Source organism: Lactuca sativa, chromosome 8, assembly GCF_002870075.4.
Source record: "Lactuca sativa cultivar Salinas chromosome 8, Lsat_Salinas_v11, whole genome shotgun sequence".
Taxonomy (NCBI): Eukaryota; Viridiplantae; Streptophyta; class Magnoliopsida; order Asterales; family Asteraceae; genus Lactuca; species Lactuca sativa.
In genome coordinates this window covers 164264946-164281222 of record NC_056630.2, presented here as the reverse complement: position 1 = coordinate 164281222, position 16277 = coordinate 164264946, and the positions used below count along the sequence as shown (strand labels likewise).

At 42.4% G+C, this 16277-nt stretch overlaps 1 protein-coding gene across 2 annotated transcripts; it reads left to right on the top strand.

The window, feature by feature from the left end:
• The first annotated feature begins 12320 nt into the window (after positions 1-12320).
• Positions 12321-14224, top strand: LOC111878214 (uncharacterized). 2 transcript variants are annotated; one of them, XM_023874718.3, is made up of 4 exons: positions 12321-12589; positions 13044-13244; positions 13681-13739; positions 14070-14224. In XM_023874718.3, exons 1-3 carry the CDS (start codon positions 12479-12481, stop codon positions 13732-13734), a joined length of 366 nt encoding a protein of 121 aa, XP_023730486.1. In that variant the 5' UTR covers positions 12321-12478; the 3' UTR covers positions 13735-13739; positions 14070-14224. The 2 variants fall into 2 exon arrangements, with proteins under 2 accessions (XP_023730486.1, XP_023730488.1); XM_023874720.3 differs by lacking the exon at positions 13681-13739 and having other exon boundaries at positions 12327-12589.
• The last annotated feature ends 2053 nt before the right edge of the window (positions 14225-16277 follow it).

Genomic DNA, 16277 nt, shown 5'->3' with positions numbered 1-16277 from the left:
AGACCACGGCTCCCAGTTCTAGGTCATGGGTCGTGTAATTTACTTCGTGCGTCTTTAGTTGGCGGGACGCATATGCTATCACTCTTCCACGTTGCATGAGAACGCAACCTAAGCCCTGATTTGACGCGTCACAGTAAACTACAAAATCTTCCGTTCCTTCAGGTAGAGATAGTACAGGAGCGCTACAAAGAGCTTGCTTCAAGGTTCGAAACGCAATCTCTTGTCGGTCTGTCCACTTGAATGGCACGCTCTTTTGCGTGAGCAAGGTAAGCGGCTTGGCGATCTTAGAGAAGTTTTGGATGAATCTCCTATAGTAGCCTGCTAGGCCTAAGAACTGACGAATTTCTGTGGGCGTAGTCGGAGTTGCCCATCCTTCCACGGCTTTGACCTTAGAGGGATCCACATGAATTTCGTCTTGGCTAACTACGTGGCCTAGGAAATTCACACTCCGGAGCCAGAATTCGCACTTGGAGAGTTTGGCGTACAGCTTTTCCGTTCGCAGGGTTTCTAGGATCTGTCGGAGATGTTGGCCATGCTCCTCTTTGTTTCGAGAATAGACGAGGATGTCATCGATAAACACAATGACGAAGTTGTCCAGGAACGGTCGACAGATTCGATTCATTAGGTCCATAAATACGGCGGGTGCATTTGTTAGACCGAAGGGCATTACGACGAATTCATAATGTCCGTAGCGGGTTCGGAAAGCGGTCTTAGGAATATCCTCTTCTCGGACTTTGAGTTGGTGGTATCCGGACCGTAGATCTATTTTAGAAAAATAGCTAGCTCCTTGGAGCTGGTCGAATAGATCATCGATTCGCGGGAGTGGGTAGCGGTTTTTAACAGTGAGTTTATTCAACTCCCTGTAATCGATGCACATTCTGAAAGATCCGTCCTTCTTTTTGACAAAGAGCACCGGAGCTCCCCATGGCGAGTAGCTAGGTCGGATAAATCCCTTATCCAGAAGCTCACTGAGTTGGCTGGACAATTCCTGCATTTCAGCAGGTGCCAACCGATATGGTGACTTAGCGAGAGGAGTTGCTCCTGGAACGAGGTCGATTCAGAACTCAACCTGTCTCTCTGGGGGTACTCCTGGAAGATCTTCGGGAAACACGTCCGGAAATTCACACGCTACTGGAATGTCTTGGATGTTAGTTTCTTCTTTGGTCTTGTCCACTATGTGAGCCAAGAACGCCAAATTGTTCTTTCGCAAGTGTTTTTGTGCTTTGATGCACGAGATGAGACGAAGATTCGTACTGGGTTTATCTCCGTAAATTACTAGGGTTTCGTGATTTGGGAGACGAAGGCGAATGGCCTTCTCATGGCACATAATCTCAGCATGGTGGGGGCTTAACCAATCCATGCCGATAATCACATCGAAACTCCTAATTGATACTGGCATCAGATCTATTCGTAAGACGTGTTGGTTGAGGGTTAGGGTACATCCGATGTAGATTTCCCTAGTGGATTCGGTTTTCCCATTGGCCATTTCCACCGTATAGGTTTCATTTAGCTTCTGGGGTTGTTGTTTTAGTAAATGTTTAAACTTCTCACTTACGAAACTTCGCTCCGCTCCGGTATCAAATAAGATGCATGCATAAGTGTGGTTTAGGAGGAACGTACCGGTCACAACTGCTGGGTCCTGAACTGCATCACTCTGACCCATAGTCAACATTCTTCCTGCTCCTCTGTTTCCTGAGTTGTTGTTGTTAGGGCAATCTCGACGGAAATGCCCCGTCCTTCCACACCCAAAACAGGTGTGGCTAGGCCCTGCGTTGTTGCCGCCGGTATTAGTGTTGATGTTATTGCGGGGGTTGTTGTTGTTCTGGTTGTTTCCCTGACTCTGGTTCTGAGAAGGATAAGTCCTGCAGAACCTTGCAGTGTGTCCCTTTCGGTTGCAACTGGTGCAATGGAACTCCTTACATTCTCCATGGTGATGGAAACTGCACTTATTGCACTTGGGAGAATTACCGGAATAGGGTCTTGAAGCATATGAAGCAGCTGAGGCTGGAGCATGTGATGTGGCTGGAACCGGCGCAGTAACAGCGTTAACTGCCACTGTTTGCTGCTTTTTAGAGGTCTCGGGGCCCTGACGCCCCTTTCTCTTGTTGTTCCATCCTTTCTTACCATCACTCTCCTTCTTCTTCTCAGTCTCTACTGGTTTCTCGCCCTTTTTGTGGTTATGATCATATAGCCTCTTTGCCAATCTCTTCGCACTGTCAAAAGTTTCAGGGTTCGCAGCTATCACATTCCCTTGAATGGGGGATGTCAGTCCCCAGATGAATCGTTCGATCTTCTTTCCTTCTGATGTAATCATACCCGGGCACAACAGAGATAGTTCGCTGAATCTCGATATGTAAGCATCGATGTTCCCATTCTGCACCGTGAGATTCCATAGTTCCTGCTCCATCTTCTGTATTTCGCCTCGGGGGCAGTACTCAGCCGTCAACATCTCTTTCATTTCTGCCCAGGGAATAGAGTTGGCGACAGGGAGTGTCATAGCTTCTACGTGGCCATTCCACCAAGTGAGTGCTTGGTCCACGAAAGTGCAGGCCGCGAACTTCACCTTCATCTGCTCGGGGCACTCGCATATCTCGAATACCGACTCTACCTTCTCGATCCATCGCTTCAGAGCGATCACTCCTCCAGTGCCGTTGAAAGTTCGGGGTTTAGCGTTCGCAAAATCCTTGTAGGTGCACGCTTTAGTGGGTCCTTGGTTCGTCCCGTTGTTCGAACTTCCGGATCCCTGCCCGTTACCTCCTCCGTTGTTCCCTCGGTGAAGTTGTGCCATAGCTGCTGTGACCGTAGCAGACACGGCTGCCTGGAAAGCAGTGGAGTCAACTTCGGGCGGGGTTGGTTCGGGATTTCCGCGAGTAGCTCGGCGAGGCATCTTTTTGTCACGAATCGGAAAGATGTTGAGTGTACGTGGTTTCCGTGAGGTTGTGGTCCTACTGACTAGGTGTATGGCACGAACTTAAGTACTTCTATCATTTAGCATACTATCATAGAATCGCAACACATAGCAAAACACGTAAAAGTTCACTAATATTATCCTATGCCTCTTCCACTATTGCAGACTAAACAGACGTTCTCTTTTTGGTGATAAGGGTATAGTTTTAGGTTCCCTAGCTATCCCGATCTCATCAAGACGTGTGTTAGTTTTACTTTGGAGGGAATGTAGTTGATCAGGCTACATTCGCTCCTTGGTATCACTAAGAACAGTCCCGAATTAACCGAGATACCAGCATTATTGTGTTTGATTCTGCGTTAGGTCCTTATTCCTAATGCAAGCAAGTGTGTTTTATTTACTTGTTTTGTTCAGAGTTATGTTAGTCCCTCTTTTTGGTTTATAGTTGCATATCAATGTATGGCTCGACATGCTAGTTCACTATAAACAAAGCTCTGATACCAACCTGTCACACCCCCGAACCAAACGGCGGAAACGTCTGGGGGCTGTCGTGACTCAATTGCATACCATAACATTGAATATATATGAAACATAACAACATTAGTCACCATTCATTAATACAGTACAACCAGCAGCGTTTACATGTCATACATTGTTTAAACATTACATTCCCAAAAATTAAATTGTTCGATTCATACATAAATAAACTGCAACCGTCACTGAATATGATTTCCTTTGATTCACTGGTTCCCTGAGAATACAAGTATTTTGAAAAACGTCAACATATGAAATGTTGGTGAGTTCATAAGTAGTGTTTGAAATCCAATGTTTGTATTGTTTGAAAACCACTAGAAAATCCGATATTTTCTGAAATGAAAAACTTTCGAAAATGTTTGTGAAGATCCATAGGTATGCCTGTTTGTTTCTATACTTGTGAAAATTGTTTATCAAAATTTATATGTGTTTCGAATCCGATCTGTTTTGAAAAACCTAGGAAAACCCGATGTTTTCCTAATCCTTTGAAATTCATTACGTTGCGCTGAAACCATTACAAAAATAGAAGTGTCATTCCCAGGCGACGTTGGATTATTTTTGAGCATGATTATTTACTACAAACCCGCATTACACAAACGCCCAGTTTATAGCAATACTAACGATCCCGAAGGCGTCGTTCGTACAAATCACGTTATCCAGCCGCCCTGACTATGTGTCGTCCCACATCCGAAGAGTAAGAGGACACGAAGGCCTCGATGACTCTATTAATCGGTTGGGGATAATATGCGTACGAGGGGTCCCCGACCCGCCTCGCAAAAATATGCAGACTTTTCTAGCAATACCAAAGGACCCTTGGGGACCAGTGGTATACAAGCCATTGAAAGTCCCTCTACGTTGTGCCAAGTCGGTGAAACTCAACACTTCGTAGAAAAATATGCGTCTCCGGGCCTTAAGATCAGGTCATTGGGCTAGCTAGGCCCAACAAGCAAGATTTTACACTTTTGGGGCCCGAAGATGGTGCGTAGACGTCTGTGCACACTCGTATATAAGCTAAGTTCCCAAACGTTATTTGTATGAACCGTAGTGTCGTAGTGTCTTAATGTTAGTAGTTGTAGGTTTCCATTGGTTCGAGACCGAGCCAATTCGTTTAACAACGACTTTTGGTATTGTAATGTATTGTATTTCGTCGAAAGCCGCGGTGCCATTATTTGATCAAATTGTGTATATTGAATTAGCCTTGAAAATTTTCTGTTTTCAGCCCCTCATTATTTGTAAAATTTACATTTTCAACCCTTTTTATTAAATACTTCCCGGTTTGGTCCTTAAACTAATTTTTTTGACATTTTAACACCAAAAATTATTGAAATTAATATTTTTCAGCATATTTTTCATAGAAAACAGTTTAAGTCCCTGAAAATGCAGTTTTCTCGGTTTTAACCCTTCTTTTTCGCAATTTTGACGATTTTGGCCCAAATTGGAAAATTTTTGCAACTTTGGTCCTTTTTAAATTTAAAAAGCATTTTAAACCTTTGAAATGGACTTGGATCACTTATGGTCCACTGTTTTACAGAAAATCACAGTTTTGGCCCTCCAAAACAGAAAAATTCGCATAATGGGCCTCATTGGGCCAAAAATGTCATTTTTAGCCCATTAAGCTTGGAATTTATGTTTTTAATCCCCTAAATGAGTATATTTCCAGAAATTGATTTATGGAAACTGTTTTGGCACACTTTATCCAGCAGAATTCGTGATATGCCAATTTGGACCCTTAATTTTGTATTTTTCACATTTTAGGCCCAAAATTTGTGTTTTTAACCCAAAGAAAATTATTACTAAACCACTTAGCCATTTTTCTTGAAACACTTTGTATGTAGAAATATATTTGAAGCTAAAATCATTTCACACAAGGTATATCTCGGTTTTGAGGGGTTTTATGGCTAGATCCAACATTATAACACACAAAAGCATACATATAAGCATGAAAATCATACAAGGCATACAAAACACATATAGATCTACACTTTCACTTGTATTCCCCCCCCCCCCCCCCCCCCCCCACAAAACTCATAAAAACAGAAAATAGCAGGTATGAAGCTCACCTTGGGTGTGGTTTCGGTTTTTGGAAGAAAAGATGGAAGAAAACTTGATGATTTTTGGGCCTTAGCACCTTTCCTTGGTAGATCTCGAGTTTGAGATGGTTCTAGGGTGCAAGATCACGATTTTTGCATAGTTTAGGAAGGGATTTTGATAACAAAAAGAATTTAAATCATAGATCTATGCATAATCTTACCTTAGATGAAGAATTTTGTGGAGATTTCCTCTTGAATGCTTCCTAAAACTTGAGATTTTTGAGTGGAGAGGGAGAGATGTTCTTGAGTGATCTAGAGAGAATTTGTGAGAGATTTGTGGTGTGTGTGTGTGCTTATGGCCGAGAGTGAGAGAGGAGAGAAGAAAGAAGTGATTTTGAAGTGATGTTGCATGGAAGAATGAGAAATAATGCATGGAAGTCCTATGGGTAATAGTGAGGTGGCAAGCAAATAGTCAACTTCATCTCTTATCTCCTTGGATTTGGGCCTTGGGCCGAGAATGTGAAGGGAGAAAGGAAAAATTTGGGCCTTTGCCCCTAAGCCCACTATTAGAGTTAATCTTGGGTATGTTTTAAGCCTAAAAGAATGTAGTAGGATTTTTATATTTTTATTGGACTAGTTTAGGTTATTCATGTATCAAGGCTTTTAATTCATTTCATTCTAGGTCCAACATGGCCCAAAATGTTGAAATAAATAAATGTGGGTCCAATTAGAGCCCAATTAGGGTTCTAAGCCCATGATAGTCTAATTGGAAGCTTATTGGTCCATTTGGATCCAATAAGGGAGTTCTAGCCCAAAATGGACTTAAACAAGAACTTTTAAAGTTTCCAATTGTTTGATGACTATTTGTAGCACTAGTATAATGTATTTGATTGAAGTTTTTGATTCACATTAACTTGAATGTATAGATTACATGGCTCAAAATTTACAGTTGTGACAGAGGCTGCTGTTGCTGCGGCCACTGCAGCTATAGCTGCGGCGAGGCCGTAGGGTGGTGATGCGTTGCTGTTCCAAGAGTTCAGCAACACAAAACCACCGGAGTTTGACGGGACCCAGGCCCCGATTGCGGCGATGAGATGGATTTCAGACATAGAGGGGTGTTTCTTTAGTTGCTCGTCTCCTGAGCATTTGAGAGTTCGGTTCGCGCTGAACCAGCTTCGCTTGGGAGCGAAGGACTGGTGGAAGTTTGTGACGGCGCACTATACGCCTGCTGAGCTTGCAGTAGTGACTTGGGAGAGGTTCACTACCATGTTCCGAGATGAGTACGTTCCCCAGGTGGAGAGGGAGCATTTGGCACATGAGTTTCTGACCCTCAAGCAGGGTACTGAGTATGTTACGGTGATTACGAGGATGTTTCATGAGCGGGCGATGTTCTGCCCATAGCACGTGTCCTCCGAGCAGGTACGTATGAGTCGGTACTTGAGCATTCTGAGGAGGGATATACGTGAGTTCGTGGCGAACTCGACGTACCGGACATTTTCCGAGCTTTAGGCAAATGCCCGGAAGAGGGAGATAGAGCTGGAGACTCGGGCTAGGGAGGAGGCCGAGTCTCAGGGGAGGGACTGGCGACCGGTGCAGTCTCAGCCGGTAGCCAAGCAGGCCAAGCCCGCCGATTCGAGATCAGGGAGCCATAGGGGCCGCACTTGTGGCAAGTGCGGCAAGAGCCATGACGTGGTGTGAAGAGCAGTGTCTTGCTACAAATGTGGCAAAGAGGGGCATATGGCCAAGGATTGCCCCAAAGGGTTTGCAGTATGTTTTCACTGCAACCAGACCGGACACCGGAAGGCAGAGTGTCCGCAGTTGCGGGGATCAGCACAGGGAGCATCTCAGGGATCTGCCCCTGCTGCCATCAGAGCTACCGAGAGTCGGCTAGTGAAGGCCGAGGCACCGAAGGTACGAGGGAGAGCCTTTCAGTTGACCGCGGAGGAGGTCCGCGCAGCACCCGATGTCGTGGCTGGTATGTATTCTTTCGTGTATTTATTTTGATGTTGAGATATTGAGCTTATATTATGTTATGCGTAGGTACTTTTCTTGTGAATTTTGTACCTGCCTTAGTGTTATTTGACTCGGGTGCGAGTCGGTCTTTTGTATCTTTGGCTTTTAGTCAGCATATCAGTGTTAGTCGTGAGGCGTTGATTCGACCTCTGAGAGTTTCCATAGCTGACGAGAGGGTGATATATGCCACAGAGGTGATCCGAGGGTGCGTATTCGAGATTTTCGGTGTTGAGTTTCCGATTGATTTGGTTCCTATTACGATGGGGGATGTCTGTGTCATTGTGGGCATGGACTGGTTGAGCAGATTCGGAGCGGTTATCAACTGCGAGCGACAACTGGTGACTATACGAGAACCTAGTGGAGGAGTTCTTACGGTGTACGGCGAGGGTACACGTTCTGGGTCAGCATTTTGTTCGGCCGCTAGAGTGAGGCAGTGTTTACAGCAGGGCTGTAAGGTCTTTGTGGCGTATGTGATGGATACACGAGTTGATTCAGAGAGACCGAGGTCAGTTGAGGAGGTCCCGATAGTGCGTGAGTTCCCGGATGTATTTCCAGAGGAGTTGCTGGGTGTGCCTCCCGTGAGGCAAGTGGAGTTCAGTATCGATTTGGTTCCGGGGGCCGCGCCTATCGCCAAGGTGCCCTATCGCCTTGCACCTCCAGAGATGCAAGAGTTATCCTCGCAGCTTCAGGAGCTGCTGGGAAAGGGGTTTATTCGGCTGAGCAGCTCGCCGTGGGGAGCGCCTATCCTTTTTGTCAAGAAGAAGGATGGTTCACACCGGATGTGCATTGATTACCGAGAGTTGAACAAGCTGACAGTCAAGAACCATTACCCGTTGCCGAGGATCGATGATTTGTTCGATCAGTTGTAGGGAGCATCTTGGTTCTCCAAGATCGATTTGAGGTTTGGGTATCATCAGGTAAGGGTGCGAGATGAGGACGTCCAGAAGACAACGTTCAGGACTCGTTATGGACATTACGAGTTTGTGGTGATGCCTTTCGGACTCACCAATGCCCCGACAGTGTTCATGGATCTCATGAACCGAGTGTGCAGGCCGATGTTGGATTGGTCGGTGATCGTGTTCATCGACGACATTTTGGTGTATTCGAGATCCAGGGAGCAGCATGAGGAGCATTTGAGGGAGATCCTCGGAGTACTGAGATCATAGAGGCTTTACGCCAAATTCTCCAAGTGTGATTTCTGGTTGCGAGAGGTCCAGTTCCTAGGGCACCTCGTTAACCAGGAGGGGATATTGGTCGACCCGGCCAAAGTGGAGGCAGTGATGAGATGGGAGGTGCCGAGGTCACCCTCCGAGATCAGGAGTTTCTTAGGGTTGGCAGGCTATTATCGGAGATTTATCAGGGATTTCTCTAAGATCGTCGTGCCACTCACCAGGTTAACCCGGAAGGGTGTCGCTTTTTCATGGGGCCCAAAGCAGCAGACATCCTTTGAGACGCTTCGCCAGAGACTATGTGAAGCCCCAGTGTTATCCCTCCCTGAGGGAATGGAGAACTTTGTGGTGTATTGTGATGCGTCGATTTTGGGGTTGGGAGCGGTGCTGATGCAGAGAGGGCATGTGATAGCATACGCATCGAGGCAGCTGAAGCCTCATGAGTCGAGGTATCCCACCGACGATCTAGAGTTGGAGGCAATGGTGTTCGCCCTCAAGATTTGGCGTCACTATCTGTATGGGGTTCGGTGTACAATATACACGGACCATAAGAGCCTGAAGTATTTGATGGATCAGCCTAACCTAAAGATGCGATAGAGGAGGTGGTTGGATGTGGTCAAGGATTATGATTGTGAGATCCTGTACCACCCGGGCAAGGCTAATGTTGTAGTCGATGCACTGAGCCGCAGGGCGGAGAGCACCCCATTGCGAGATGTATATTTGAGATTGACCGTGATAGCTCCGGTGTTGGACACCATTCGTGGGGCACAGGCTGAGGCTGTGCAGCCTGAGAGGCAGAAGAGAGAGCGAGTTGTTGGGTTGGTATCGGAGTTTGTTACCGATAGCCGGGGGCTTATGACATTTCAGGGGCGTATCTAGGTACCGTTTGTGGGAGGAAAGCGTACCATTTTGATGGAAGAGGCTCACTATTCGAAGTTTTCAATCCATCTTGGGGCCACTAAGATGTATTTAGACCTGAAGAAGGAGTATTGGTGGCCCTGTATGAAGAGGGATGTCGCGTGGTTTGTTGAGAGGTGCTTAACCTGCCGTAGGGTTAAGGCCGAGCACCAGAGACCGCATGGTAAGTTGCAGCCTTTAGAGGTTCTCGAATGGAAGTGGGAACAGATTACCATGGATTTTATCACCAAATTGCCAAGGACTACTAGGGGAGTCGATGCAATTTGGGTGATTGTGGACAGGTTGACAAAAAGCGCCCACTTCCTTGCTATCAGTGAGAGCTCTTCCGCAGAGAAGTTGGCAGAGATGTGCGTGGGAGAAGTGGTATCGCGGCATGGAGTGCCGATCTCGATTGTCTCAGACCGAGATGTGCGTTTCACTTCCAAATTCTGGAAGAAATTTCACGAGGAGTTGGGTACTAGGCTGCATTTTAGTACCGCATATCACCCCCAGACTGACGGACAGAGTGAGCGGACGATTCAGACGTTCGAGGATATGCTCCGGGCATGTGTGTTGGATTTCAGGGGGAGTTGGGACACGTATTTGCCCTTGGCAGAGTTTTCTTACAACAACAGCCATCATTCGAGCATTGGTATGCCACCCTTTGAGCTGTTGTATGGGAGGAGGTGTCGGACCCCCATTTGCTGGGGAGAGGTCCGACAGCATGTTATGGGTAGTATAGAGATTGTTGGGGCTGGAGGGCCCCACTGAGACACATTGACCAGAGGGTCAACAGAGTTACAGCCTCGAGTGGCTATTATGTGTTAGTGTGGTATTTTTGGGGAACTCACTAAGCTTATGCTTACAGTGTTCAGTGTTATGTGTTTCAGGTACCAGTGATGACCGCGGGAAGGCGCCGGCTTGATTCGTACACACACACATGGGATTAGATGTATTTTGATCTTGTGAGACATTTTGTGAAACAAAAACATGATGTTATGATATTTATGAATGAATGGTTTTGTTAAAAATGTGTTCTTCAAATGTGGAAAATCGTTTTAAATTTTACGGTGGTTCAAACTAACACTCAAAGGGTTTGGTTTATAGTTAATCCTCCTTGCACTTTGCCAATCCCATGTCATTGCCATCTAGATTAAAGAAGTCCAGGTTATTTCCACGTGGGTGTGATAATGTTTACCCTAGCTTTTTCATTTGGGCCATCCTACCCTTGGATCAAATTGGTACTCTCGTTCCCTTCTCTACATCTCGCGCTCTAGATTTCACTATCTCATTCCACCCAATTTGCGACTGTGGTGACTGCGACTGGGTTAATCGTCGACGTTACTGGCCCATGGAAAGAACCGAACCCAATAGCGGTAACGGAATTGTGGCGGTTTTCAGTGGAGGTTCATGAATTTCAGGCCAAGTCAAGGGGTATCGACTTTAAGAAGAATAGGAAATGCCCTGTTGGGGTTCGCTTTTTTCGTTGGTGCTTGCGATGATATGAATCTGAGCTTGAGCTATGGTGCTTGCGATGATACGAAGTTAGTAAACTGTTCTGATAGGGAAGTTTTGATGGCTATCAAGAAATTCAACCTAAAACACTTCAAATCAATAATGTTTCTCGACTATCAAACACCATTCAACACCTCAAATCCAAACGAATGTGATGTCAGATTTTGGAATCGAAAAGAGAAATCATGGAGAAGTTATAGAGATTTCAGAAGGTTCAAGATCGGATTGACCGGTGGAGGTTTGTTGGGGGATTGACCGGTGTCAATGACTGCCTGAGCAACTACCGCCGACGAATCAAACCCATAACTGGAGCCGTCTTCAACCTACTCCCCGAAAGTTGCAACGCCGATGGTGTCACATGATTCACCTCGTTCTATCACATCATAGATGTTGGAAGGGACATAAGTAGAGTTGAACCGAGCGCCAATGGGCTCATTGAACCCATTTCCATTAAATTATCATAGAAGGAATAGTTGATCTGGTAGAAGCGCACATTGGCCAGAGCTCCTCCACCTCCACCGTGTGAGCAACATTGAAACCCTTATCATGTGTTGCACTTGACGGTCTTTGTACCTATGAATTTTCTCAACATGGATGAAGCCATGATTCAAACAATCCATGTGCATATTCGCACAAAGAAGAAAAAAGGTCATCAAAACAAAAAGTATGTATATATAGGTTAAGAAGAAAGGGTGAAAGAGATTTGGATGGTTGATCCTATTCCTGCAAGTGTGTCATCGAGTTGACTTATTAGTGAGTCTGCGCTAACTCGCGGGGTTATATGTATTCACTAACCTGCTTACTTAGTAGGTGACTAGGTAGGAATACCTGCTAAAATGGATAAAATGACATTTTCAAACCGTAAAACACAAGTACGTGCCCCTGAGCTTTCTACATATCCTGAGCTTTCTAAACATATAAGATACGCCGTTTTTTTTTACTTCTAAGTCGTTCCAAACTTTTCGTTAAAGTTGGTCGAAGATGTATTTTCTCAAATCATCATATATATTTTTGTATATTGGACATCCAGTGACAAAAACTTCATAACTCTGAAAAACGCATGCTTGTTTTAATAGGAAAAAACACATGTAAAGCTTTTCAAACATATAAAAAAACACATAGTTTTTTGACTTCTAGATCATTTTAATTTTTTCACTGAAATTGATGAAACTGGTTGAACTAAAAACTATAAAGACAGATAAACTAAAAAATACGTTTTTAAAAAGATTGCTATTCTCCATTTTTTAGGCCAAAATGTTGCATTTGGGTTGGAAATACCAATTGGAGATTGTTGAAGCTTAAAAAGACAAACTACAGGCGAAGCTTCTAGTTCTCGTTAGTGCGTGTTTCAAGGGTTTTGATTTTTGAAGGTGTGAAGAGAGTCAAGACAAAGAGTGTGCGTGTAGAAGAAGAAGATGCCGTGCCTAAATCTGTCAACCAACGTCAACTTGGACGCCATTGACACGTCCTCCATCCTCTCCGAAGCAACCTCCGCCGTCGCCAAGCTCATCGGAAAACCAGAAGCTGTATAATTCTCTCTTTCTCTCTATATCCGTGTGCTAAATTTCTATTAAAGTCATATAGCATCTTCATGTTAGATTCATCCTCAACTTAATTTACTGTAAATTCACTCTAAACTCCATTCGCTGTAAAATTCGAATTCTAGGGTTTACCAGAGCATGTGTTTTGCAGATTCAAATTCCAAAGTCGGTTTGAGTAAAACTTCAGTATTCTCGATCGGAGACATATCGCTATAAAACTTACCTTTACGCAATTGAGTAAATTGATTAGTCAAAGAACATAAATTGGAGATTTATGGCGACTCGCTTGAGTAAATTGAACTATATAGTCTGTGATTCGTTAATTTTGATGGTGTTCGAAAGACTTTTTCTCAAACAGAAACTTCTTATCGATAATACTTATGCATCTATTCTTTAATCTGAAGAAAACTGTATGACAATTTGATGTTGTATTCCACAGTATGTGATGATTGTGTTGAAGGGTTCTATACCCATAGCTTTTGGAGGCAATGAGCAACCAGCAGCCTATGGTGAATTGGTGTCAATTGGAGGACTTAATGCTGATGTTAACAAAAAGCTGAGTGCTGCAGTTGCAGAAATTCTCGAGTCAAAATTGTCTATTCCCAAGTCAAGATTCTTCCTCAAATTCTACGATTCAAAGGCAAGATATTTATTCTCATCTTCTCACTATTCTCAAAAGGGCTAAATGCAAAAAATACCAATGTACCTTCATTCATTTGCTTTCGTTTTTCTATTCTATCACACCATTATCCTTTGAAAATTCTACCAATTATATCAGTGTCATTGTGAAAATCGGTCAAATTCAGTCCAAATCGGTCAAATAGTCAAAAAGTTATATTTTCCTTTTGAACTTAATAGAAATATTTTCAAAGTGTAGTTAAGATTTTTAGACAAGTTTAGTAATTTAAATGTTAACTGTTTTACATGTTATAGGATATTATAAAAATAATAATAATAATAATAATAATAATATAATACACAAGTATATGAAAATACATTGCTTTTACTTGCATTTAGTCCTTTTCAAAATGTGTGTCATTTTGTATTCTTATTTAAATTTTGGTGTGTGTATTTAGGGTCATCAAAGTCAAGAAAATGCACAGTGTTTGCATGCTTTACACCAGTTCTAGATCATGTAAATCACCCTTCACTATTTTTAGAATCAATACAATAAAATCATTTACAATTTTATTATTATTTATATTTTATACACCCAATGTTTCTGGAAAATATATTTGAGAAAATAGCAGAAAACAAGAGCTAAAGCCTAAATGCAAGAAATAATAACGTACTTACATTTTTTTTTTGTTTATTATAACATTTTTCATTTATTTGCTTTCAATATAAATATTGTAATTTGTAATAGGAACAAATGAAAGTAAGATAACATATAAACAAATAAATAAATGTAGATTGCTAAACTAATACAATTATTTTTTATTATTTTTTTTTTACTATTTTGCAGGGTTCTTTCTTTGGATGGAATGGGTCTACCTTCTAAGCTTATTAGGAAGTTTATATGTGACTTGTGACTGAATTTTCAGATGCCAAATTGCCTTCTCATGTTGAAATTCGATGTTATTTTGGAGTATTAATAAAAAATCTCTATAATTACAATAATTTAATTTGGCTTTTTTATTACTCTTGTTAGCTAGCTCCTTGTAGCCTACATATTTGTCCCAATGCTTTGGTCCAATCTACAAGTTTTGATCCAATTTGGAAATTTTAACTTAGAAAGTGCCTTAAATAAATTATCAACATAAAGAAGATAATTTCTAATTAACCAACAACGAAGCTTATACAAGGTGGGATTTAAGGGTGGTAGAAGTAGAATCCATTCAACCTACACGCACATTACTTCCACATTGACTTTTTTTTTTTCTATTACTCTTCCATCTTTCATAACTTACAACGCATGGAAACAATATTTTTCCCAACCCATTCAATCCACTAAATCAAAAATATACAAAACAACATTGGTACAAGTCTTTAGGTCATTGGAGAGAGAGAGAGAGAGAGATATGAAATCGGGTTCCTCATCCTATCAAAGTGCCTAAATGTGGTACCAATCACAAGGTGGAGGTGTTCCTCTGGCTGGCTGGCGGTACTGACGGTACCTCCATCCAAAAATCAGGAGCCCGAAGCTAACTCCGTCCACCCTAATAGTACACAAAATAAACATGAAAGTAGCATCAAATGACATAAGGGTGAGCATTCGGACCATGACCCGTACTTGGACCGGTTTTATACTATCGGGATGGTTCTTTGTTCTCTGTACATGAAATTACACTCAACTAATACCAATGCTTTACCGGTTCGATATATCGGTTCCCGATTTTGGTATGGTTCTTGCCATTTATTGCTTTTAGCTTTTATGTGTATTTTGTAATGATTTTAAAATTTGCATAATTCGTTTTTTGAAATCATATTGACATTGACATTTAATCTTTTTAGTATATAGTTTAGAGTTTATACTTCAATTTAGGTTATAATTTCATCAATTTTGTTTTCATATTCGATGAATTATATAGTCCCCGCAATCTGTATATCAAAGCTAAAAGTTATTCAACTTTTTTAGTTTGTATGTGTAATCTATGAAACTATTAAAAATTGCATAACGCATTCGTTTGAAGTCGTATTGACATCAGATCTTTTCAGTCATGTATTTGTAGTTTGCATTTCAATTTAGGTTATAATTTCATCAATTTTGGTTTCATATTTCATTGAGTTACATTCATTCGGGATATCAAAGCTACAAGTTTTTCGGCTTCTATGTTTTCTTCTTTTCTACATTATAATTAATCCTAAATTCCTAATTCATTGTTTATGCTACATCAAAACCTTACGTATTTGTTTTTAAGCCTTGTAATACTTTTCTTTCCCAAAAAAATTAAGTTTAGCATAAAAAACAAAATTTTGCCACTTTTTCACCGATTTGTAACATACGTATCGAATGTTGTACCGGTCTGACAGATCCAAGAACCGTTAAATAAGTAACTAAACTAGTATGTCTCAATAGGTACGGTCCGTGGTTCCCATAATCCTCTTAAACTGGTCCGACTTTGGAACTGTTCTAATTCCAATCTGACTGATCGAATCCAAAAAATATGACAGTCTCAAATAAGTCTTCCCAATATTTTCCTTTATCGCTCGAAGCACTTTAAAATCTTGGGGTGACGAACCTTCTTCACTAGAGCGAAGAATTGTCAATTGGTTCCTCATTTGTGCTTGCTCACAATGGTCCCTCTCTTCCCGTGCTTGCCTACGAAATAAATCCAAGTGCTCGCGTTGCACTTCAACTCGTTCTTTTGCTATTAAATTCAATTCCGCCAATTCTTGTGCCCTTTTTCCAACTTCATTCGCATGTCCTTGAGCGCTTCGCTTTGTCGCGTCCCACCGGTCTTCGTAGCAGGGAGATCTCTTCGATGTTGTCTGGGATCCATCAGTGTCAGCATTGAGGTCGATGTTAGTCCGTGCATCGGAAACGTCGAACGAACTCGAATTTCATGACGTCTTCGATTGTAACTTCGTCGATGTTGGAGTTTTAAGCCATTTTAGATTGGATCACAACATCTCCCATGCTTTTTCATACTAAAAAACATGACCCATTTCGACGCGTATTGTTCTTTTGTGGCTGTGAACAAATCAAAATCGTTGGCACCACTTTGCTTAT